Source organism: Gobius niger, assembly GCF_951799975.1.
Source record: "Gobius niger genome assembly, chromosome: 2".
Lineage (NCBI taxonomy): Eukaryota > Metazoa > Chordata > Actinopteri > Gobiiformes > Gobiidae > Gobius > Gobius niger.
The window spans coordinates 35,238,022-35,263,812 of record NC_136853.1 but is presented as its reverse complement, the minus strand read 5'-3'; the positions used below and the strand labels follow the sequence as shown (position 1 = coordinate 35,263,812).

Here is a 25,791-nt window from a genome sequence, read left to right as displayed (position 1 = left end):
ATCCAGAAAAGATGGGGGAAAAGCAGATAAAAAAAATAAAAGTGACAAAGAGGGATAGTTCCATATTCCAAGGACTGAACTTGGCCCTAATGTAAGGTTGCGTGATGACAGCAGCAAAAACCTCTTAAGTCACATCCTGTGCCCATCTTCAATAAGGTTTTATTTCATTATTTCTTTCTTTCTTCCAGCAAAATAATTGTGTTAACCATGTTCTGGTGAAATTGGTAGTCCCTAAACCATATTTATGCTCCGACATTACATCATGGACATGTTTACAGATTCTTACTGCAGCCTAACTTTTCTGTTTAAAAGCTGCTCCATTCACTGAAGACGACTCAGACTTTATCCTTAGAAAATAAATTATTAATTGACATGACATGGCAAAGTTTAATTTACAGCTTTAAGCAAGGCCAAATCCACAATGTACATAAACTGAACATTGTGGCCTTATGTAACTTTGGAGACATGCACTAACAGGAAACTAACAGGAGACATGCTCCAATAGGAAAGTCAGACCGGTTGGAAGAACATATTTGAATTTATCGTATATAAACATCTACAGTGGGAGGAAAATGTATAGGAACCATTTGGAATTTTTCACATTCATGCTGTGGTCGGACCTTTACCAAAAAAAAAAAAAAAAAAAGCACTACTGGCAAAATATTCTGTGGACTGATGAAACCAAAGTTGAATTGTTTGAGACAACGTCATGTGTTGAAGAGAAATGGAACAGCACACAAACATCAAGCTGTTTTGTTGTCTCAGGGCCTGGACAACGCGCTATCATCAATGGAAAAATGAATTCACAAGTTAAATCAAGATATTCTGCAAAAAAGCTTGTGGCCATCTGTCCAACTGTTGAAGCTCAAGAGAGGATGGAGCTGCAACAATGACCCAAAGCATAGAAGCAAATCAACTTCAGGAATGGTTGCAGAAGAATAAAATACGCGCTCTGGAATGGCCCAGTCAAATAAAGATATAACATGTAATTGTTTGGGTGGTATTAGTTAAAGGCGGCACGGTTTGCTCATTCTTATAATTTTGATAAAGATCAGACCACATTTTATGACCAATTTAGACAGAAATGTGAGAAATTCTGAACATACCATTTCCTCCCACTGTATTAATCGTTAAGCAAAGACCACCCAAATGTCAATGTGTGTGGTATGGATCATTGCAGGGAATGAACTGGCATCTCTATACTTGCATGTAATCTCGAGTCACCATAACGATTAACATCTACCTTATAAATACAGGTTGTGCAATATTATCAATTCCATCTGTGCTACATAGACATTATTGTACTTTATAAAGTCTTTGCACTTTGGTGTGAGCTCTATAGTAACCTGCTCCAAGGCACATTTCAAAGTTATTCATACGGAAAACTGTATAAACAGTGGCTTCATAAACTTCATTACCTATTTTAGGATTGTTGTATGTCCGTAAGCAACAGAAATGTCAAAGTAGCCCTTCTCTTGTACAGACTTGGTTAGGCACCAAAAATTATTTAAAAAAACCCCAAAGGTGATACTTGGCAGATAGAAAAACTATTCTTCTTGCATGACAATGAGTAAAAAAGTATTCAACAAATGAAATTGCAGTGTTTTGGAAATAATTTGAGAACCTATTCCTATAAAACCTTGCATCCTCATGGTCGGACCGTTGTCAGCGGGGTGTTGATTTGGAGCCACTCCCTTAGAAACAAATCAAAGGGGTAAACAACGAGGTCGACATGATTGACATACCCCGCACCATATCTACATTCATCAATTCAACTCGTAGTTTGTTTGCCCCTTCGTTGCTTGTTGCTGATGGTCGTGACCATAGAATTCCTAGATGTCCGACCTTGAGGATGTGTATTGTATACAGAGTCAGTATTGGTGACTAACTTGAACAATTAACATATTCCTGCGGGAATGTTGAAGCCTGACCAACTAATCTGCCACACAGTAAAATCCCTAAAAAAAAATTGTTCTGCTTTACTTTGTAAACAAATTCCATGTTCTCAAAGCTGTGGCTTCATCCACCATACACGATCAAAGTATTCAGAGCCCCATCTATTCCTATGGTGAAGTCTGATACTAAAGGCTCCATTTTATATATTTTTTAATATATAGCTACATAATTTTTTTTAAATAAAAAAAACAGAAACTTATAAAAAAGGCAATACTTTTCTGTATTGTGGGCAAAGAATGGAATATAAAAAAATACAACTATGTTTGAGGTCAATTAAATGAATCTGCAGTTATTTTAGGTTTTTTCTAATACATTACTCTCAAAACTTTCTATTTTAAATGTAACAGTGTATCCAGTGTAGATTTAACCACAGAAAAGATATATATGATTTTCGTATCAGACTGCTGCATAATCTGAACCATGTTTGCACACCAACCATCATGAGTAGAAAAAACAAAGTCACAAGATCAAGGGCGTGTCTACTTGTGCCACGAGTGACAAGTCACAAGTATGCAACTATTTCCCCATTATGTAGCGAACACAGTAAACAAAACAAAAGCGTTTAAAAAAAATAATAATCTAAAAGGCACATTCGAGGGACTGAGAGCAGTCTTTTCTCAAACACGAAACTCACATCATGAACATGATTCATGGCCTTGTTAATCTTTCTGCCTTTTGACCCATAACAAGAGCATCTTCTTTTGAATATTTGGGGTGCTCAAGAAGCATTATAAGAAATAATCTTATTGCTGGGCACACATCGACGTGTGCAGTCTAAACGGGCAAACATTAATCATGATGATCATTTCTCTTTGTGCATCCACAGCGCAGTCTGATGGTAGAGCTGTTTTTTTACTCTTGGCCACACAATGCTTTAGCAGAAAAACACGGTGGAACATGTTTACATTTCCAAACAGGATGCCTTTAGTCTAGAAGAAAAAAGTTGTTTTAACAAAGAAAAATATCGATGGAAATAGATTATTGATGATCACCAACTTATTTGTGCAAGCTTCACATTATAGCAGGATTATTTCGGGCACCTCCTTACTTCATCATGGCAACACGCGATTGCAATTAATGGACAAGATTGTTGTGATCCATTTACCCAATAGATTCATCTTGGAGAGAATTGGACCTGAACAGGCCAGACTCCCTTTCATGCTCATCCTTGCAAAGACCTCCAGAGAGCGCTGCTTTGTCTCCACGTGAGGCCAGTGCGGGGTGGGAGCAGGGGAGGAAGAGGAGAAAAGAAGGATGAAGGCAGGTGTCTTTATTCAGGCAAGGTCAACACGGCCACTTCAGGCTTCATCTTGAAGTATTGATTGAAACGCAGAACTGCATAACTAGAATGAAATGCAAAGAATGAATACATTAAGAACATTCCATATAAAAAACGTGTAGGGTACAATTCCCTATGGTGTGTTTCAACAACATGGCACTTCTCCTGAGAACAGACACCGCTCAAAGCAATCTGTGCTGTTGTGTGGGTGGGGTTGCAAGGACTGACGAGGTATGCAAAACATAGTACATAGTATGCGCAATGTACGAGTTACACTTAAATAATTCGTGTCACGACTTGTCATTTTAATACGATTATTGTGGACTGTACATTTTGAAATGCAAAAAGCCATTTTGCTAATGTTACATGTGAATAATTTATGGAATCATTAGTGAAAGTGAAATTATTTCAACTGTGTGTAAGATTTCTTGACACTGAGTGACACTATGTCACACTGCTCAAAGTAATTACATTTTATTTTAGTTTATAATTAGATAATACAATGTGCAGTAGTAAAAAATGTGAAGAAAAACTTTAAAAGCCACCGTTTTTCCATACTGAGAAATGTTCTTACGTGAGCTTAGACGAGTGGATGCATAACTGTCTGGTCTTTTTGTGTGACTGAACGCACGCGCAAAGACCAGAGATGTTGTTAGCATTTAGCCTCTCCTCCTCTCCTCTATGGGGCCAAACGGGGGTGAAGTTAGAAGCAACCAAGCTCTTCCACGTTTTCCCTATTTAGATACTTGAATCTTGAATCTTACACAAAATGAAACAGGTCGATTTTCTAAGTGGATAAAAAGGGGTACTGTATTGTAAGGCTTACGCAACCGACAGCCGTGTAAGGGATAATGTATAGAACGTCGGTCATTATCGGGAAAATAAGCACCGACAGGGCGAACCGGACCCTGACGCGAAGCGAGCCATATAATAAGCAGTAATAATGTCAGATTTCTTTAGGAGTTAAGACATTACTGCGCGGACGTCGAAGTGCTCCTAAAGTGTTATTACAAGAAAATCGACATGTTTCATTTTGTGTAACTATACTTGGATCGTGTAACTACTCACGTAACCGTATTTAAATCAGGAAATGTGGAAGAGCTTGGTCGCTTCTAACTTCACCCAAGTTTGGCCCCATAGAGGAGAGAAGAGGCTAAATGCTAACAACGTCTTTGGATCAGACAGGTACATCTAAGCTAAGGTAAGAACACATCTCAGTATTCCTTTAAAAAATAAAAATAAAACTCACCCCAAGAAATCAAAGTCAATAACGGAAAACTTTGCTTGAATCAATGCCCAAAGTCCCCAGAAGAAATGAGAAGCCTGCAAAAAAGAAAATAAAGATAGACATTCATAACAAGTAAACAAACAACGGCTTAACATTCATCTAAATGTCTCTATGATTTCACAACAAACTACTCGAGCCACCGCAGCTCTATGGCAACTGTAAATAGCTGACACACAAGACAATGACTTGCCCCTCCCTCTGCCCCTTTTCTGCTTGACAGTAAACAAAGCAGACTCCAGGGACAGGTGCCAAGCTTGAAATAGGTTATTGCTTTTCATAGAGCGAACCTCCATCCCACATGTTGCCTTGCCTAACCCACATTATACAAGAATGTGTTTACTAAAAGAACAATATAAGCTCCGGACATAAAATTCCATTTGGTAAGGATCTATAAACAAAACAAAATTTTCATTTTTTATTTGTTTATTTCGGACATCACATGTACATTGGGCAAACCAGATGCAATGATTTTAGTGCGTTAGCAAAAGTGCTAATTTACAGCACTTGTCCATTAAAGCAACAACAGTACATATTAAAACATGATATGCATGACACACAAGTCATGACAACAGAATAAATCATACATGTTAATCATTTTGTTATTTATGAGAACAATGTTGAGTGGATTTTAAGTAGTGTTTTAATTTCATCTTAAATATTGTATCGTTTGTTTTTAGTTTTATGTGTTTTGGTAAATTATTCCAGAGCCTGGCTCCGACAGCTGAGAAGGCAGACAGACCAAAGCTCGATCTGAACATTGGAACAATACAATTACCATTGGTTACACCTCTTGTTGTAGCTCTGTTAGTACAGTTTATATGCATGGCTAATTCTGAATGGGGGAGTGAGTCAGAATTCAGACACTTAAAAAATAGTTTAAGAGTGTTAAAATTAATAAAATTCTCAAAATTGAAGAATTTATACTTCTGTATAATTTCACAGTGATGCTTGTCAAAGACCTTAAGAGTTGTTTTGTATAGAGACCATAAGGGTTTCAATGTAGTTGAAGAGACTTGGACTCGCAAACACATTGAGTCCTCCCTGTGAGGTAAGATTTGAGCCACAGTATAGTTTCAGGCGAAAGATTGAATTGATGTAGTTTGTGTAGTAAGATGGTATGATTGACTGTGTCGAAGGCCTTTTTTAAGTCTAGGAAGACTGCCCCGATGACATAGCCTTTGTCTAATGTTTTTTTAATTTTATCAGATAAATAGCAATTAGCAATTTCAGTTGAGAACTTGGGTCTAAACCCAAATTGTTGTGGATATAGTAAACTGTGATTTTCGAGGTACACAGCAAGCTGATCAGCAACAACTTTTTCAATAATTTTAGAGACCATGGGTAGGATGGCAATTGGCCTGTAATTTGATGCAATATTTTTGTCTCCATGTTTGAATACAGGAATTATTACTGCTGTTTTCCAGCAATATGGAAAGATGTTAGTTCGAATCGAAAGATTTACCATATGAGTTATGGGTTCTAACAGATAGTTGAGATATTTTTTAAAAAGCTTAGTATTTAATTTGTTTATGTCTTTGGATGAAGTGGTTTTCATATTGGTTATTATTTTACATATATCATTTTTCGATACTTCTGTGATTTTGAAAGTATCAGTGGAAGTAGAGTTTTTGTTTTCATTTGATAGTTATTTTATTAAATTTACTGTCTAAGGCATGCACAGATTCAATAAAGAATCTATTCAATGAACATGCAATAAGTCTATCTTCATAAATTAAATTATCACCTTCCTTAAGGCACTTTATTTTGGTATTGTTGTCCTTGGATGGATTGGTTAATCTGTTAATTTGTTGCCACATTTTTGAGCCATTTCCTTTGGCCTCATCTATTATTTGCGTGAAATAATGAGTTTTCGCTTTACGCAGTTCATATGTAACTTTGTTCCGCAGACTAATGTAGAGTTGATGGTCAGTATTGGTTTTAGTCAACAAGGAACGTTTTAAGGTTAGGTCACGCTTTTTCATTAACTGGAGGACATCAGCACTGATCCAAGGGAGACAGTTCTTCTTCGGTTTTGGTTTCCATGTAGTTGTGTGATGATTTATTAAATTACTTAACGTGGATGTAAAACTGTTTGCACAAGATTCAGGATCCGAAAGTTCCATTACATCGTTCCAATTAAGATTTTTAAGCTCTGATTCAAAGTGAGCAATTTTAGATTTTGGAATTCCTGTGACTGCATTAAGTCGACCTACTTTTTTGTGGTGCATAAGACGTTTCTTAGAAAGTTTCCTAATAGCCAAAAGCCTATTGTGATCAGATAGACCAGTAAGTAAATTGTATGTTCTGGTTATTCTTTCAGGCTTATTTGTGAATATCAGATCAATAAGAGTTTTGCTACTCTTAGTGATTCGAGTTGGAAGTTGTACAAGCTGCTTGAAATGATATTTTTCCATTATTGTTTTCAGTTTAGATTTAGTACCATTGTCCTTCCAGTTAATGTTAAAGTCACCAAGTACAACACATTCATTATTAGGATTGAGAGCAGACAAAAGGCTCTTAAAGTCAGTGTAGAAACTGGAATCATGTGATGGGGGGTTATAAAGTACAATTAAGTTAAATTTCATATTAAATGAAAGAGTGACATTTAATCCAAGACATTCAAGATTAAATGTAAGTTTCTCACATACATAGCACTCTTTAATATAAATTAGTACACCACCTCCTCGGCCCATGGTTCTGTCTTTTCTGAAGCATGTATATCCTGGTACGTCGATTAGGTTTGTGGGTATAGTCTCAGTCAGCCAACTTTCCGAGATGCACAAATAATCCAGGTTAGAGTCAACAAGGAGAGAGCGTATTTGATCAATTTTTGGAGTCAAGCTCCTGATGTTAAGATGTCCTCCCATTATTCCTTTGGGTTTACTATCCAGGTTCCAAATGACTTTTGCATGATTTACCGTTTGAAAAAGCTGTAACTGCTTCTGTTTTATAGCTGTGATATTGGAGCGTTTTGAGGGTGTAGGCGTCACCTTATGAGAGATATTTTTATTAGACTTTTCATTATGAGGTTGTGGATAGGGTTGAATATTGTCAGAAGCATTTAGGCCACTGGGTTGGACCGTATCCACACAGTGACGTCAAACCAAATAGTGGCAGCCGTTGGCGCCATCGCCTCACACCAAGAATGCGCTAAGTTCGATCCTGTGGACTTTTCTGGTTAAATAAAGGTAAAATCAAAAGGATGGTATAGTGCAGCACAACGATATGGTAAATGCAAATCAGAACACATGGATGCAGTGATCAAATGTGTGTGGCTAAAACAAGACAATAGAAACTTATTTGGATACATTTATAACTTTAAAGATAATTCACTAAAAATCAACCTAATCTGTGTGATGTGTTTTTGTCATGTTGAGAGAGGGAATAAGTCACAGCTCATGAGATATTTAATGTTTTGCTCCAAGTGTCAAGGAACAAGATTTTCCATTAAAATGCTTAATAATTTGCAAAAGTTCCAGGTACAAGTTTGTGATAAAAATGACCCCGAGTGCCCCGTCTTCCGTCAGTAGTTTCAGTAGCTGAGAGATCCATTAAAAAAATGCCCCTACCATGTAAATAAAATAAAGTAGTAAACAGTTTCTTTCATTTTTTCTTCACTAGCGTCATCCAGCGTGATCCAGCACACTGACTTAGTTTTAGTGGATGTGCCTTTACCCACAACCACTGATCATTATGCCATTTCCATTTGCAAGGGCATGGGTGGCATAGTTCTTATTCATACAGGGACAGTGCAGAGTTTTACACTGATGACAAAGAAAGGTGCATTGTACCAGGTTATAGCAATGATGCGGATTTCACCTTGCTTGGCCTGCCAGACACTCCTCCTTTCTGTTTAAAAGAAGGACCGACAGGGCGGTTGCTTCCAGCCACGTCACCACCACGCACTCTTCCAAAACATTAAAGATGGCGGTGCGGCGACACTGTTTTCTTCTGCTCTTTCGTTGGTTTTAAATCATTTGGAAAATATAAAATCCCTAAAACTGGAGCAAGAAACAGCGTTCGAAGCGTTTCTCGTGAAAAGGGACGTTTTTGAAAAGGCTTCCTGCTGCTTATTACTTAATCAATCAATCAAACTTAATTTATAAAGCGCTTTCCATACCGAAAGGTATCACAAAGTGCTTTACAGATTACACCATTCAAAACAATGCGCCTGGGACAACCTCCCATATATATACACTTTATATATTAGGATTAAATAAATAGATTAGTCAGTTATAGGCTAAGCTAAAAAAAAAGCTCATGGTTTTCGTCAGGACACGAGCTGCTGAATTACTGCAACGTATCTAGCATTGCTCTAATTGGTTGATGCCGTCTGTCAATCGCGCCCACCAGGAAATCGCTGAGATCATGCTTGCTCCCAGACTACATGTCTTTGAAATATCTATGAAAAAGCGTGTAGTTTGGCAGGCCAGGCAAGATTTCCACTGTTGTCCCAGGAAAGGGTGTTGTTACAGTCTCTATATTGGACTGCGTATATGGGCACATGACCACGTCTTAATGTGTTATAATACATCATCATTGTATGAAGTATTTGACCAGTGAAAACACCCAGATTTTTAATAGACAAACTATTATTCCATCATCAAAGCACATAAATGCATGCTGCCAGATAGATAATGCAAGATGATAGATATTAAAAAGCATACCAAAGCAAACTTGTTGACTTGGACGTAGAGTAACTCCACCTCACGGTCTGTCACGTCAATGGCCTGACCCCTGTGTTCCTTGTAGGCCTCGAGATAGGAGCGCAGCCACAGCAGCTGAAATGCCCGCTGAGGATAGTGACTGTAGTCGACCTCATTTATACCTTAAACATGGCAACAAGGCATTTAAATCAGTTTGGGGTAAAAAAAAAAAAAAAAACATATGCTGGAAAAAGTATTTATCTCATATCTACCTGCAAACTCATTGAAGTGATTCCCAATGTCGAAGGCTTGGTAATTGTACCCAGCATATTCGTAGTCTATAAACTTTACGTTTCCTGGAAAAAGAAAGGACGTCATTAAGACAAAGACACCGAAAGCGGCATAAAATGATGATGCGTTTGCCGTTTTGTAAGAGAAGTTGTAAAGGCTGCATAATGTAATCTGTACTGTACTGTTAATAGAAGGGCGAGGTTGAAGAGTTTGCATTTTGAGAAACAAATAAATAAAAAATGACGCATGGTGAAAGGAGCAGATAATGTAAGTACTATGAGCAACAGTTTTTTCAGATGTGGAAACGTAGCTTTGTCCTAATTAGGCGAATTGTTGTGAAGTCAAATCTCGAAGATAAGGTAAAGCTGTACTAGCATTATCTGCCTTTTTCACAGAAACAGACAAAACAGACCACAGGCATTTTTTACCTGACATGCACGGCACAAAGCATGATGCAACACATAGAACAAGTAAACAAACAAAAAAATGAAATAGGATAACGTCTGGTATAGCAGCTTCTCAGAAAATTGTAAATACATACAGAAAATAAGGGCAGCCAAGACATTCTTATTTGCTAGAATGAGGCGACATGCAGAGTGCAAATGTGTAAAGGTTAACAAAGAAAAAGAGAAAACACGGGTTGTGAATTGAATGGAAATCCAGTTTTCTAATCTACTCGTATGCAACTCTCTGTCAAAGCTTAGGAGCCTATTTACCTAAAGCTTCCGTGTACTCAGCAGCTACGTGAGACATACCAGACAACTGACTTGTTTAGTCATCATGTGATGGCAAATACATGACCGCATGCATTACATAGTGAAGAGCTCCAGGCATGTAGCCGGTTCATACGCTACTGTGTTCATGTTTAGTACTACGTATTTCTATTGCCTCTATGTTATTTAATAACTTTCCCTTATTCATGTAACTGCAGTGAATTTTTAACAGGTGTTGAATGAGCAGGGAGTGGAAAAGGTGTTAAAAGGCATTGGTACAGAAAACAGACAGTGATGTTTCACAAAATCCAAACCCTTATTTTTCCAAGCCCTACATGTACTGACATCATTGCAATAAATGCACAACGACGTATTACGTTAAAGATATTTAGTGTAAATTATTTTAACATAATGTCTAAACTGTTTTCAAGGTGGTGGACTACAGAGAAAGACACTTTGAGGTGGGTTACCCGGCGGCGTGTCGGTCCTAGCGGGACACAATGAACACCTCCAAGCAGTGGCTATTGCCCCCCTGCGCAGCAGATGAAAAGATTGGGGCAAACACATCTTTCACACATGCTCACTCTCTACTGACATCAACCATGTTCTTGAGGGAAGGCGAAGCTGGGTCATTTCTCTCACACATGGAATTGGACTTTCTCTTCCCACTCCCCTACAGAGCTCTGTTCTCATTGGTTCACCCCGGCCCCAATGTCACACCACTGGTGAAATGACAAATTTTAACAGACTTCCTGTTTGCTGTGGTGCCCTTGGGCAAAGTACAGTTCTTTAAAACATCCAAGTTAAATAAAAGCACAGATAAAACAGCTTTGGGCCCTCAGGGTGCTGAGAAAATATCAAAATATAGTATCTAAAAATCTCAAAATATTGTAATCTAAAACTGCAACTAACGCAGTACTACAAATTGTGGCTTAAAGTAATGTTACCCATTAATTATAGTTAAGCTTGAAGTAAAACAAATTCAAGCTTTGAGCCATGTTTTTAAAAATGTATGCGAGATATGCCACTCAAGATTCAATATATGACTTAATCACATACATGATATTTTAAAGGGAAATACTGAAGTAAAGTAATCTGCTATTCCGTTTCATTTGTATTCCATTGTATTATTGTTATGGAATTATTGTTGATTGTTCTTGTCTGAGCTGTTGGGACTGACACACAGAGACAGGGATGTGTTTGTGAAATGTTCTAAGGCTTGGTACAAATTAATTGCCCTTTTGTAATTATTTATCATTTATTCTATCATTATTTCAACAGTAGTACGAGCCTGACATACACCGTTGTATGAACTCTGGGCAATCAAAGGCACAGTAAGTAGTAGCCTATACTGATGTTTTGAGCTCATCTTTTAGGTCTGAGAAGCAACTGCATGTGTCTCCATTATTCCAGAGCAGCCACAGCCTCGGGTTTCAGTCCAGGGGAAAAATGCCAAACTTAGGGAGCAATAAGACAGCCCCACCCGCATCACTTAAGGACAAGAGACATCCTGCTCTGGAAAACCCACTGATACATCATAGAATAGTTTGAACTCGGCTATACAGTAGCATTTTTTTTAGTGTTGTAGTCAATAAATCTCTATTCTGTGTGTGTTTTTGTTTAATCGGGACAATAATTGTGGTTTGGTTAGTGTGTTGAACTTACAATTGCAACAGGCCAGAAAAAGACCAGATTCAAATTCACCAAACTAGTAATATTCATGCAGTAATTTGAAAGAGGCAGACAGTGGACCACACGCCTTAGCCACCTATTTTTTTTAATAGTCTGTAGTAGTGATAAAGTGTGACTTTAACAAGGTTCATTCCCCCCTTGTAGCTGATGTGTATAAGGAGTGGTTCTGTTCTAGTAGTACAGCTCAATGTAAACACTGACAATGAGTGAAGCACGAGATCAAGGCTCACCAAGAGCCTGGGGACCAGCCCATTTAAAACAGTTATGCAATGACATTCATAAGACTTGACTTCCGACATACGCACCAGCTTCCTTGTTGTAAATGATGTTCTTGCAGAGCAGGTCATTGTGGCAAAGGACAACAGGGGAGTCCAGGTGAGAAAGGTGCTGCTGCAGCCACAGCAACTCTTCTCTGAGACAGTGCGGACTGGGCACTTCTGTGGTTAATCTGAAGGGAAACAGTGAGATCAAAGACTTTGAGGCGAATAAAATTGCTGGCAAGCAGGATACAAAATAGGAACAGAAAACACATGACCGTCCCTCATGTCACGCAAAGAAATACAAGTTTTCTTTTTGAATCTCATTAAAAAATACTGTCTACTAGCCATTGTTGATGCTGAACATCCCATAATGTTTGCACTGTAATTTCTTTAATGGCTTCGCAGAGAGAATTAGTATTTCTTTCCATGTTTGGATCAGTTTGATATGTTCACTTCATTTTACAGGTATTTGGGTTGTTCTTGGCATATTCTCAAATCCAATGTTATTCCTGTGTATGAGGGACTATTGATTATTGTCACTTCTACTTTGCATGACTGGTGCTTGTATGTGATACTGTAGGCTTCATCCTGTTTTTATTTCATTTATTTATATTTTTCAAAGCAATCTGAACTTTTTTAGGGAGCACTGATGTACCGTCAGTTAAATGCCCTTACCTTGTGTGACGCTCAGGATCTTTCAAATATTTGGGTATAAGAGCAAAGTATTTCCCCATTTTCATCCACAGGTCAGACTGGGGAACCCAGCCATTGTGTGCATGGATTGTGTGGTATCTGGCAAGCTGCCTGGCAATGAGTCTAGAAAAGGATTATAGATTCATTATGAACAGTCATTTGCACAATAACAAATCTTTTACACAAATACAGCATGAAAACAAAAAGGACCTTCAGGTTATAAATTACCGGCAAACAGGTTGGCTGCGAATGTGCTCAGGCTCCAAGGCAGTTCCTTGGAGAAATTCATAACACAGTCCGTTGTTGAAGGTGCAGTACAGGGCAGGGGCACAGCGGTGAGCCTGCAGCACTCTGAAACTCTTCACTTCGTTGTCCCTGTCCACCAGCAGCTCTGTTTTGTTTCCATAAATACGGACCAAAACCACATCCTGCATGACTGCGCCCACATAGCACCCCAGCAGCTTGTTGGTTATTCCATCTGTGAAGAACTGAAATAATACCAAAAACAAATAAATGTATACAAACATTAAATTAACAGTTCACGAATATCTAAGTCATTAGGACGACTTCAGTTGGACGAAACATAAAGGTGCGCAACTCAAATTGTTCATTCTATTAAGGTTTGACGATTGCTAGGAGTTTGATTTTTCACATCATGTAATGACATGATATGTGCTGAGTTCCCATTTTTGCTGCATTGATGAAAACACTGAGCAGGGGAGCAACCAAGTAGAACCACACCCCCGGTTTAGTCCTGGAAAAAAAAAATCTGCACTGATCAGGACTTTTGTGTCATATTTGGGGCTTTTAGGGCTATAGCACAACTGAGGAAGATAGATAACTTTTTGGAGACACTCTTACGTAATCGGGTACCAAAGCACTTTGTTCCAAAATAAATGCAGCGTTTCTGGTTCTGGCTACAAACGACCAAACTGAAGGATAGCCTACGTACCTCTGCCATAGCGGAATGCGTCAGCTGAACAGGCCATTTCAGCATTTATTCCCAGGCTAACACGGTGCACAACAGATATTGGGGGAATAAAGTGCATTCGATTTCTATAAGGGTGTAGAGCAGCGAGTTAAACAAGCTTTGTTCGTGTGGTGACGGGCCACAGGCTAAAAGCACTGGACCAAGTGTGACCCGTTCTGACGCAGATGCTTTAAATGGGGCCTTTTGGGGGAAAATCTATAGGGAAAAAACGCAGCAGTGATCACCAGTTAGTAGCAATTGATTACAATAACATGCATTTGGATTACTCTGGTACGATTACATAAGAGGCAACAGAAATAATACCAAGGTAACGAGGTAGTGATGCACAAAAATACGTCATGTAGATGCATAATATTTAGATCAAATAAGGAAATATACACTATAATATGAATCACACCTTAATTTTGATCTCAGAAGGCTTCCAGTTTGGTCGCAGCTCCTTGATGAGTTTCAGCGCGCCGGCTCGGTAGTCATTGTCATTTACTGTCACGTCTATTTTGGGCACAGCCGGGGCCTCTTCGGGCACGTGGATGTACATAGCCATATTTTACGCTATTTCTTAGTCGGGGAGAGTCACAGAGGTTGTTACAGTATCGTTAGCTGACGTGAAAAGCGTACAGTATCGATGCGTAACAGCAGCAGTCAGGATATAAACCAAGAGTGGTCGACGTGGGACAACGCCTCTCTAAAAGTCCCTCCCACTGTCGCGGAAGAGGAGCAGGGAGCGCTTGATAAGAGAACGGGGCGCGCCGATTTGGTGCGTAAATGTTTTGCGTAAAAGTTTGAACCTTCAGTTTTAGTTGCCCCCACAATGCATTTTAATGACGGGAATCTTACGTACACTTTGAAACGCATGCCAGCGCTTAGTAGTCCATACAGAGAGCAGTGAATGAAATGTGAAATGATAGTAATGTTATGTAATAATGATATGAATGAAACATAAACTGCCTCGCGCCGTGTCATATCGGAGTGTCCAATTGTGGTAAACGAACGCACCCTTGAGACAAACGCAACGGACGAGTGGGTAGATCCGTGGTTGGGTTCGGTCATGGATCTATTATATTAAACATACTGGGTGTCGCCTTGTTTTTAAATGTCACTACCACGGAGACGGTGATGTGACATAGACAGCGCAGTGGTCACTCTATGTGGTGGAAAGTTACACGACCTCACATTTTCCACAATCTTTCTGGTTCAAGATGCTCCAGATCACGTGGTCATGTAAATTTTGTAGCAGAAAAATTGTGTCTGTATTTTGTAGTTAAAGCTACACCGCATAAAATATTACCCAATAAATGAAGTTGAAATACAAGCCTTAATTATATGACAGATATTTTCATAATAGAAGAAAATAAAAAAAAACCCTCAAATGTACAAACAAACATGTACCTTTGCTGTGAGCGGCTCAGCTCTCCTGAGACAGGACTGTAAACTTTACCGGGAATGGGGACGTCTCCAGCTCGTTTCCATGGAGATGTCTACTAAAGGCAGCAGGATCTGAGATTTAAACAGGTTAGGTTCTCTTCCAAATCCATTCTTTGATTACCCACTGCAGTAATAGGCCTAGCATTTTCTAACTGATTCTCTCTGATGCTCTGTGGGCCTTGAGCAAGTCAAAGTTCTGTGGAATGTTTCACTTACAACCAAACATTTAAAACACAATGATATAATAGTCACCATGGCGGTATGGTGGCGCTCTGGTTACTCCGGTTTCCCCTACCACACAACACATGTACAATAGACCAGGATGAATGAGTGTGTGTTTGGAATCCGGTGTGACGTGTACATAAACATGCGATGTCCCAACCAAAATAAACAATAAAACACAGGCATTTTCCTATCTAGAAAAACTTCAACAACGTAGTACTCCTGACACGTCCTTAAAGCTGATATGGAACATCCTAAGCAATTATGTCATAGTCCTTACATAACCCCATACCCCCCCCCATTTGCATAAGCATGTATTGAGTAAGAGCAAAGCTGAACTATCAGCCCTTATCACCAAGGTGAACCAGCAAACTGACAGGTTTCAGTGAACTTTGATCCAAAAAAGCATAGCAAACTAGAAACCTTCCAGCATGGCAACCAAATTGCAACCAGAGCGAAATGAAATGTATTTTGACACGCAGTCCGGAATGTTGAGAATTAAAAGAATGCGTGTGTGTACTCTGATGGCCGGGCCACAGAGGGGACAAAACTTCGATGTTCACTTGATATGATTGAATATTGATGTTGACGTTATTCTGTCCCTTTTGGACCTAATATGTGGCGAGGGACGGGCCTGGAGAGAGCACTGGTTCCTTAGTTCTGCCGGTTTCTCCCATGTTCCTGCGTATTTATATTTTGGTATGGTTCAGCTTGTATAAAGTTGCCTTATGTCTCATTTGAGCAGGTCAGTTTCCTTTTGACATTCTCTTACATTAATGTGACCTCTTTTATCGACCTATATGTGTGTGTGGCCAATAATATATATATGTATACTCACTGCTTGGTTTCTGATACCCATATCTATCATGGGTGTCAACTATGGGGGAAAAAAGCTTTCATTAGAAGCAACAAAAATACAGCTCACAAAAATAGTCAAGAGCTGTTCAATACAGGACTAAGGCAAAACATAAAACTGTAATGTGATGGAGAATTTTACACTGAAGATAACACTGGTTTACAGCTAATTTGGTGTCTAAGTTTTGTGAGCTGATTTAGGGTAATTGTTATGTACTGAATCCAAAAATCACACGTGTTTCAACCCGGTAACTGTATTACATCTCGGCCAAATTTGGCTGTCCACAAATAGGGGAACACTGGAGTTGGTTGTAACATCATTTTATTGGTTTCACACAAACTACTCTTACTCCTCTGAAGTGATGGAGAATAGGCACTTGAAAGAATTTAGGAGACGTTTTTGATTAGAGAAAAAAGTTTTGCCTTTCACATACTTACAAAAAACTTAAAACAACATGTGGCGATAGTTTGTTGTACTCTTTCACAGACTGTGATTCTCCTGGTGTGAAGATAAATCTCTCTGACTTCTTCTCTTTCCTGTTCTTTCAAAAAGGCTTTTGCAAACAGACACATCCCACGAGCAACATATCCTCCACACAATGAAAGACGCTATAATATCTATTGTTGTAGCGTCCGCAGAGACACCGCTGTTGCTGTTAAACTAGAAATATGAACCTCTATCACTTACACAGAAACAAAAGTGTATTATTTTACCACAAGTATTACTGTACATGTCCCTTTCTCTAAAAATGAAGGAGAAACCTGACCAAGCTTTTAACGTGTGGGCAATATTTACAATTTTTACCTTGTTTGGCCTTTGACTAATTAATATCATTCAACATACACTATCCTTTACAGTCTACAGATGTTTAAAAAAAAATAAAAAATATACATGCTGTAGTAAATCATTTATTAAACCTCAAATATATATTTGTATATATTTAGTGCAATTTGAAGACAGTCAGTGTTGAAAAGTCTTTAAATATTGAATTGTCCATAATAATGTATACCTTGTATTGTGTAATACAATCTCCATAATCTGAGCCACAGACTTCAGTCAAAGTAGTCTTCAATGTCAATGTCGGGATTGAGCAGGTCCTCTCCGTATGGTGTCAGGTCCATCTGGTTCAGGATGAGGTTCTCAAAAGTCTCTTCTAGGTCAGTTTCTCCAATCAGCACAGCTCCCACCATCCTCCCTCCGCTTAAAACCACCTTAACCAAACATCACAATGCAAATGATCTTAGAGCTGTGCCACTCCACAGAACTAGTTTGTCGCACCGAAAGGCTAGAAGCTGTATAGATAGAAAAGACAGTCCCACCCGCCTAAAGGTTCCCCAAGTAAAAATCCCATTTAAATTTGACTAAGACATCTTTGGAAAAACAAAAAGAAACGTTTAAAAAAACTTTGCAGCTAGTCAGCCAGGTGTATAAATTATAAAAATTATAAAAGCATTTCACCGTATATTCTTATACATTTTTGGGATTCTCTTTCATGTAACATATATAAAATATATGGTCTGTAGTAAGCACATAGCTGATTAGCCTGTGACATGCCTTTATCTAGCACTGTCAGGCCATAATTTTACTGAAATATACTGCACAGGCCTATTTTGCAACTATTATGAATAATGCTGACTTTTCTGAACAGCGTCAAAGTCAATGCAAAGACAAAATGAGTTTTTTTTTTTTTACACGAGTTCTTGAGAGTTTGGGAAATTCCAGTTCCCATGGAGATCCGCCATCTTCGCAGCTGTTGGCATACATTAGCTAAAAACAGTATAAAAAAGTGGAACAACTCTGCTAGCTGCTGAGTTACTGCTGGTAAATACATATAACTCACTGTGGTGTCCAAGTGTTTTAATTTGAACAATAATTCCAGTATTCTAACTTTTAAAATGTCCATTAGTTTAACAATTGTTGCTATTCCCATAGTGCTTAGCCATATGACATCACATTCCTGAACTCTATAGAATGGACAATAACAATAAAGAACTGGAGTTTAGTTCCAATTAATTACTATGACAATGTCCTATAGGGGTAATGCGTGTGAGAAAATTGAGTGGCTGCAATGTTATTCTTGTGTTACTCTTTGATTTGTCCCTCAATTTGAGATTTCATCTTATGTTATGTTTGATTTGTCCATTCTTTTGAGGTTCCATTTCTATTGCAATTGTGTGAAATAGAACGCCCTCTATCGAGATCTTTGACGCCGCCTATTTTAGCTCCAGCTAGACCTGTTCTGCTTCTGCTGTTTCAGCTCCATAGCAACCGGTCAACTGTGAAAGAGTGTTTGACTTGTTTTAGCCTTAATCAAGTGTCCATAAGCTCCAACAAGAGCATGCCAAAAACAATTCACAGAAGTTGGTCTGACTGGACAGTGCAATAAAGAGTAAATGCTATTTTTTCTTTCTCTTATGTATTTTACCTTGACGTACTCTTGTCCTTTGGTGCAGCGCACAAGCAGTTCATGATCAAGCCCTAAACCTTGGGCATTAAATTTTCCCAGCAACACCACCTAAAGTGAAACATGGTTGAGGTTTCATAATTTCCAGTATGTAAATGCAATAAACTTGACAGTTAATTGTAGCGTACCTTGTAGTTGAAGAATTTTGTAATATGTGAGAAAAGTTCAAAGCAGAAATCCAACTCTATGGTCTCTGAGAGAACATGTGAGGCCATACAGCGACCAGCGTACCAACCCATCTGACGAGCCTGACTCCACAACCGCATCTGTGGCAAATGACAAAAACTGATGAAACTTAAATGCATTACTAAAACATGAATGACACTGAGTGACTACGAGCCTAATGGCAAGCTGAAAATTAGGTTACAATCACATTTATTTATGCCCTTAGCGATTATGTGAGGAACACTTCACGTGGCACATTTTCTAGTGAGAGATACTGCTGTTATGTTACTCTTATCTGTGAATGTAACAAACTAGTACAACATTTCTTTGTCAACCACTGATCTGTTATTAAAGGGATATTTCAGGATTTTTGACATAGAGCCTCATTTCCTAGTTATCCAGAGTGTTGCTGATTTATGGAGTTTTTTTTTTTGTAATTCATGCAGTGTTTGAAGAGTTTCGTGGTGCTTGGCTACTGCAAGGCTCGCGCATTTCTATGGTATCAGCTACCCTGCATTAAAGGGGCTAGACACAAGTTAGCCATTTTATACTCACTACTGCCACCTCAGGCCATATGTGTAACTGCACCTTCTATATTAAGCTCGTGCATGACGGCACTTCGGACCGAAGTAACACCGTTTTAAGTGACAGTGCAGGATTTTAGAGGCAGTTGTGGTGAACAGGTCTGAGCTCATTCTACACATTAAGACATGGCTGGAACATGTACGGGGAGGAATATACTTAATTTTAACATTTTTAAACTTGTATAGTCCCTTTAAAGACAGTCTTACCCACAGTGCACCTGAGGCAAATCACTTATAACGCCAGACTAACGATACATGTTTGTGTCGATAGAATAATTTTTGGAATACAACTGACCTTGCATCACATGAATGATCGCATTTTGAGACACTATTTTCTAGCAGATCACTCCGCCGCTGCATAGCTTATACAACCACGAAGCTGATGCTGCCCAAATATAAGTTATTTTAAATGCAAAATGGTTAAAATTATTCTATCGACAGACATTTATATCATTAGTCTGGCGTTATAAGTGATTTGTCTCAGGTGCAGACTGTTTTTAATGCAGGTTCGCTGATATCGTAGAAATGCGCTAGCCTTGCACTAGCCTAGCACCACAAAACTCTTCAAATATAAGAACTGCATGAATTACAAAAAAAAATATCCAGAAATTAGCAACACTCTGGATAAGTAGGAAATCAGGTCCTACGTCAAAAATCCTGAAATATCCCTTTAAGGACAAACTGTATTTTACGGATTTTTGTAATGAGTTGATCGGTAGCACAAGATTGATGTTAAACGTATAAGGAGAAGTAAAAAAACAATAATTACCTGATGCCATAGTGGACTGGGTTTCCAGCAAGCAGTACACACGTCCCCTGCAGCGTAGACATCCGCCTCTGAAGTCCGCATCTGATCGTCAACCTTGATCCCGCCGTCATCAGCCAGAGCAAACTAAAAGACACAAATCCCTGTGGTCATTCATTGTTGATTGAAAAACAAAAAGTATAAACAAAATTACACTAATAACACAGGTATCCATCCATCCATCCATGCATCCATTTGTAAAAATGGCTGCTATGCGCAACCCCCATGAGCTGCCACCTTAACGTGGTGGGGTTGTTTGAGTACCCGAATGATCCGAGGAGCTATGTTGTCCGGGGCTGTATGCCCATGGTAGGGTCTCCCATGGCAAACAGGTCCGAGGTGACGGGTCAGACGAAGAGCAGCTCAGAAGATCTCTATGGACTATGAACCAACAAGGGCCGTGACGTCGCCCGGCATGGCGCAGCCGGGGCCCCACCCTGGAGCCAGGCCTGGGGTTGGGGCTCGAACTCGAGCGCCTGGTGGCCGGGCCTTTGCCCACGGGGCCCGGCCGGGCACAGCCCGAACTGGACTCTCCATTTTTCTGGAGTTGCGGGGGAGAGGCGGCGGGCTGGGGTGGGTTTGCTCATATCCCCCCCAGCTCAGCCGTCACGTGTTGGAGTTCACCCTGGTGAACGAGAGGGTCGCGTCCCTACGCCTCCGGGTCAGGGACAGGTCTCTCACCGTTGTCTCGGCCTACAGGCCCAACATCGGTGCAGAGTACCCGGCCTTCTTGGGGTCCCTGGGAGGGGTACTTGATGGTGCTCCGACTGGGGACTCCATTGTTCTACTGGGGGACTTCAACGCCCACGTGGATAACGACAGTGAGACCTGGGAGGGAGTGATTGGGAGGAACGGCCTCCCCGATCTGAACCCGAGTGGTGTTCTGTTATTGGACTTCTGTGCAAGCCACGGCTTGTCCATAACGAACACCATGTTCGAGCACAAGGGTGTCCACAAGTGCACGTGGCACCAGGACACCCTAGGCAGGAGGTCGATGATCGACTTTGTAGTTGTGTCGTCTGACCTCCGGCCGCGTGTCTCGGACACTCGGGTAAAGAGAGGGGCTGAGCTGTCAACTGATCACCACCTGATGGTGAGCTGGCCAAGCGTGTTGTGAGGGTCTGCTGGGAACGTCTGGCGGATCCCTCTGTCAGCGGTGTCTTCAACTCCCACCTCCGGAAGAGCTTCACCCAGATTCCGAGGGAGGTTGGGGACATGGAGTCCGAGTGGACCCTGTTCTCCTCCTCCATTGTCGATGCGGCTGCTCGCAGTTGTGGCCGTAAGGTCTCTGGTGCCTGTCGCGGTGGCAATCCCCGAACCTGGTGGTGGCGCCCGGAAGTAAGGGATGACGTCAAGCTGAAGAAGGAGTCCTACCTGGCCTTGTTGGCTTGTGGGACTCTGGAGGCAGCTGAGAGGTACCGGCAGGCTAAGCGTGCTGCAGCTCGTGCGGTCACAGAGGCAAAAACTCGGGTCTGGGAGGAGTTCGGAGAAGCCATGGAGGAGGACTATCGGTCGGCCTCGAAGAGATTCTGGCAAACCATCCGGCGGGGTATAAGTCTGGGCATCTCTGCTGAGACTGCTGCCCCCGTAACCCGGCCCCGGATAAAGTGGAAGAAAATGGATGGATGGATGGGCTGCTATGCGAATAACTAATAACTAATCCATCAGTAGAATTACAGCTCTATACTTACATTATTACCATTAAGAAACGGATCTGTGTTTGGAACAACACCGGTGGCACTCACAATAAAGTCGCAGCCATATGTCTTGCCATTATTCAGTGCAACATATAACGGCCAAGACTCATCTGAAGAGATTTGCAGAGATGACAATAGAGTAGTAAGTGCATAGTACAATTTGATTTAAGTACAACTTCTCACCAATTTCAAGATTGAGTGTTTTCGGAGAACTGAGCAGGTCGGAAGAGGTGAGGATATTCTCTACCTCACACTGATATTCAACCATTACTCTGTGGCGCCCCTAAGTCCAGAGCAGTGAAAAAAAGAAATAATTTATCAGCTTAGTTTAACACTATAAAGTTCATCCAGATAACTAAATATAATTACACATTAGGGACAGACATTCTAGGTTGCACCTTAGGGCTGTATTATTTTCTGAAAAGTCCTTCATTCGCAATTTATTTTTTACAATAATGATTTAGCTCACATGTTTTTAAAAACAGCAGAAGGTATTCAAGGCAAGTTTGTTTGTAGAGCGCAATTCAGACTAGGGCAGGGGGATATGGTCTAAAAGCTATATCACGATATAAAAAACACATCACGATAACGATATATTTGACAATATAAGTGACAACAGACAAATTACTTCAAAATCCCAGCCTTATGCCTATTGGGAAGATTAATTCATATTGCATTCTTTTTTTAGTGCCATGCTAATTTCCTTGCAAATATGTTCTACTCAAGAAATGTACATCCTTCATTTCATTTTACACAGTCAGTGTTTGCTGCTCAGATGCAGCTGAACGTAACAGCAGCTGCAAACTCCATCTGCGCCTGGTCATGACTTCAGTCCAAATCAGCTAAAGTGCGCATGCAAATTATAAATGATATAAAAAATAACAATGATATAAAAAATATGGCCTACCCCTACCTGCCACCAGATAGACACCAAAAGATGACACATTTCCCACCTGTTACTGACAAAACAATCGAGAGAGGTTCCCTCAGACCGGAGAACTCAGATCTCTGGTCTGAGTTCATGTACATGCTGCCCTGATGAACTACCTATTAGATTTCTAAAGTCTGTGCTGAGCAGCATAAAACCACGACTTGCTCATTTAGTTAACATTTCACTTGAGACTGGAGCATTTCTAAAGGCCTTGTAAACTTCGGTCATTAAGCCTCTTCTAAAGAAAAGCAGCCTTGATGCCACAGTATCAGAAAGTTGTATATAAACAGTTTTTTTACTTTCTCCTGTCAAACAATGTGTTTGATACTTTCCAGTCAGGCTTTAGGGCCCACCACATCACTGAGACATCTCTGATCAAGGTGAAAAGGTGATGTTTCTTTTTTATATTGTGTTAGAGATTTTAGGCCTTATGCCCTAGTGGCAGGGCTGCCATTTGGGTTGTGGAAATTGTTGCATTAGTGCAATAATGTATTATTTAAAAACATTACAAACTCAATGCACTTAGATGTAGAAATTAGTTCTAAACTCTACTAACACACAATTGTGTGGCCCTCCACACAATATACACTTCAATATGTGGCCCTCAATAAAAAATGTCTGGACAACTCCTGTTCTAAAGTGAACCTGTTTAATACGTCATTACAGTATGTTGTTTATGTTGTGATTTATTGTCTAACCTCTTCTGCTCCTTGTAGAACTATTCCGTCATGCCAATCTGGGCCAAGGGCACTACCATGCTCAGTTGGAGTGGTTGTTTGCCTATGGTTTCTCTCTGTAAAAAAAAACACCTCAAAATAAATATTATGTAGTTCAAGGATATCTTCTTATATGTTGTAATTTCTCTACCGAACCTGCAGTGAAAGTATGAGATGTCCCTCCTGCTTTCTCCTCTGTAGTAAAGCGAGGCCTCTTGCAGGGGACAGATTTCAGAGGTTTGTCTGCCTCTAGTGACGGGATAAGGAACTGTGCTGCTCCAGGATCAAAGAAGGTGTTTCCTATGGCTTTGTCTTTTATAACCCAGACAACTTCACATCCTTCCACTTCATGTCTGTTTAAGGTAATGACAAAATTAGATTGATTATTTTTGAACTTTTAACAGATAAATGCTTTTTAACTCTCTAAAGCCACTCTGAAGAAACAATTCTCAAGCTTGAATTCATCTCATAACCTTACCCTCACCTGAACCGAGCACATTTCCTCCAGTTTTTAATTACAGAGGTTTCTAAAGGCTTATTGAAAAAAAGTGGAAAAAAAAATAGCAGCAAAAACATTACTGAAACGAGGATGAAACGCAATTTTTTATTTTTTAAATGCAAAAAGGCCACAATAGAGCAACAAAAATGTGACAAAAAAGCGATGAAAAATCTATGTAAAAGTGGCAAAAAATGTGACGCAAATGCAACAAAAAGCCACAAAAGAGCAACAAAAAAGTGACAAAACTGCGATTAAAATAAGTGACGACAACAAAGCAAAGAAAAAAATCTATTTGGATTTTGTAGGTCTTAGCTTTCAAATGAGGCATAACACTGGCCTACTGTAAGCTCCAGTCGAGAAGCTTTTAGATTTGGGTAATGCTGAACTGGAGAAAATGCACTCGGTAAGAGGTTGATAAAGAAATGGCTGTACACAATCACATGGGCTTACACTAATTCCAAAGCGATGCCTCCATTTCCAATGACAACTATTTTCTTTGCTTTAGACAGGCGCCTCTGAAACTCCTAGATACAAATAATGTTGATGAGTTGTTCTTGCAGAATTAGGAGCACAAATATAATAGTTGTTTACTACTGCACATTAAACAAAGGGCAATGACATTTGAACTACATTATATTTGTAAATATTGAAAGATACAAATGATCATGCTTTACCTGTGCACTATCTGTGTCTCTTATCCCAAGCACATATGGATTGTCTTCAGTGAGAAGTTTCGGTCTGGCTCCACTACAAATACAAAGCTTTTCATACCCATAGACTTTGCCATCAATTGTCTCCACACACTGTAATTGCAACAGAACAATACATCATGTTGCCGGTCTGGATACATTTTTATTACTCATAATACATTGGTAATAATACCCATTACTATCACCAAGTGCCTTGAAGGTGGCAGTAGTCAGCAAACATCTACATTTTTTACAACTTGCAGTCTCTGGTTACCTACATGCAATTTTACATGAAGAGCTTTGACAGCTGACTGTATGAATGTAAGATTGGGATATTTTTCCTCCAGTACAGTGAATGGTTGTTCTTCCACACCAAATTCCTCTAGTGTCCTGGACACCTGTTCCAAGATCACACAAGACTTTACAAGCAGTTTACTCACACTAGTTACTAGTTGCGTTTCAACAAACCTGTTTGTAGTTTGTTACTGCTTTGATGTGAGGCCCTGCAGTGATCAGAGCCAGTTCAGCAGAGGGAAACTGTGACGCCAGCTGAAATATTGGAAATTAAGAGAGGTCTAAATGTATTTGAACTGAGACAATATTTGAGGTTAGTTTACCTGTTCAACACACGTTACACCGGCGATACCACCACCGACCACCACAAATTTAAACAACTTCCTCTGTTTATCTTCCATTGATGTATCTGGCTAAGCTACCTTAGCTAACGATGCCTTTAGCTGTTCACTAAAAGAGCATTTAATGAAACATGGCTGGGCGTTTTTCCGCGTACGAGTTTGTTTAAGTTTGATAATAATACACTAGCTAATACCAACACATCTTTCACACAAAATCGTTGTGTGTGACAAATGGATCACATTTATTTCACCAGCCTTCAGCATTGCCTTCTGTTGTCCATAAAATACAACACC

At 39.7% G+C, this 25,791-nt stretch overlaps 2 protein-coding genes across 2 annotated transcripts; both read right to left on the bottom strand.

The window, feature by feature from the left end:
* Positions 1-2,987: 2,987 nt before the first annotated feature.
* Positions 2,988-14,510, bottom strand: etnk1 (ethanolamine kinase 1). The gene is made up of 8 exons (XM_079582789.1): positions 14,207-14,510; positions 13,047-13,306; positions 12,801-12,941; positions 12,171-12,313; positions 9,442-9,525; positions 9,191-9,351; positions 4,485-4,558; positions 2,988-3,299 (listed from the first exon to the last, which is right to left on the bottom strand). Exons 1-8 carry the CDS (start codon positions 14,351-14,353, stop codon positions 3,227-3,229), a joined length of 1,083 nt encoding a protein of 360 aa, XP_079438915.1. The 5' UTR covers positions 14,354-14,510; the 3' UTR covers positions 2,988-3,226.
* Positions 14,511-17,204: 2,694 nt separating this feature from the next.
* On the bottom strand, positions 17,205-25,782 carry pyroxd1 (pyridine nucleotide-disulphide oxidoreductase domain 1). Its single transcript, XM_079582781.1, has 13 exons — positions 25,480-25,782; positions 25,331-25,411; positions 25,141-25,260; positions 24,848-24,976; positions 24,624-24,697; positions 23,831-24,027; positions 23,657-23,751; positions 22,211-22,310; positions 22,022-22,137; positions 20,295-20,417; positions 18,905-19,042; positions 18,738-18,827; positions 17,205-17,523 (listed from the first exon to the last, which is right to left on the bottom strand). Exons 1-13 carry the CDS (start codon positions 25,555-25,557, stop codon positions 17,365-17,367), a joined length of 1,500 nt encoding a protein of 499 aa, XP_079438907.1. The 5' UTR covers positions 25,558-25,782; the 3' UTR covers positions 17,205-17,364.
* Positions 25,783-25,791: the final 9 nt, after the last annotated feature.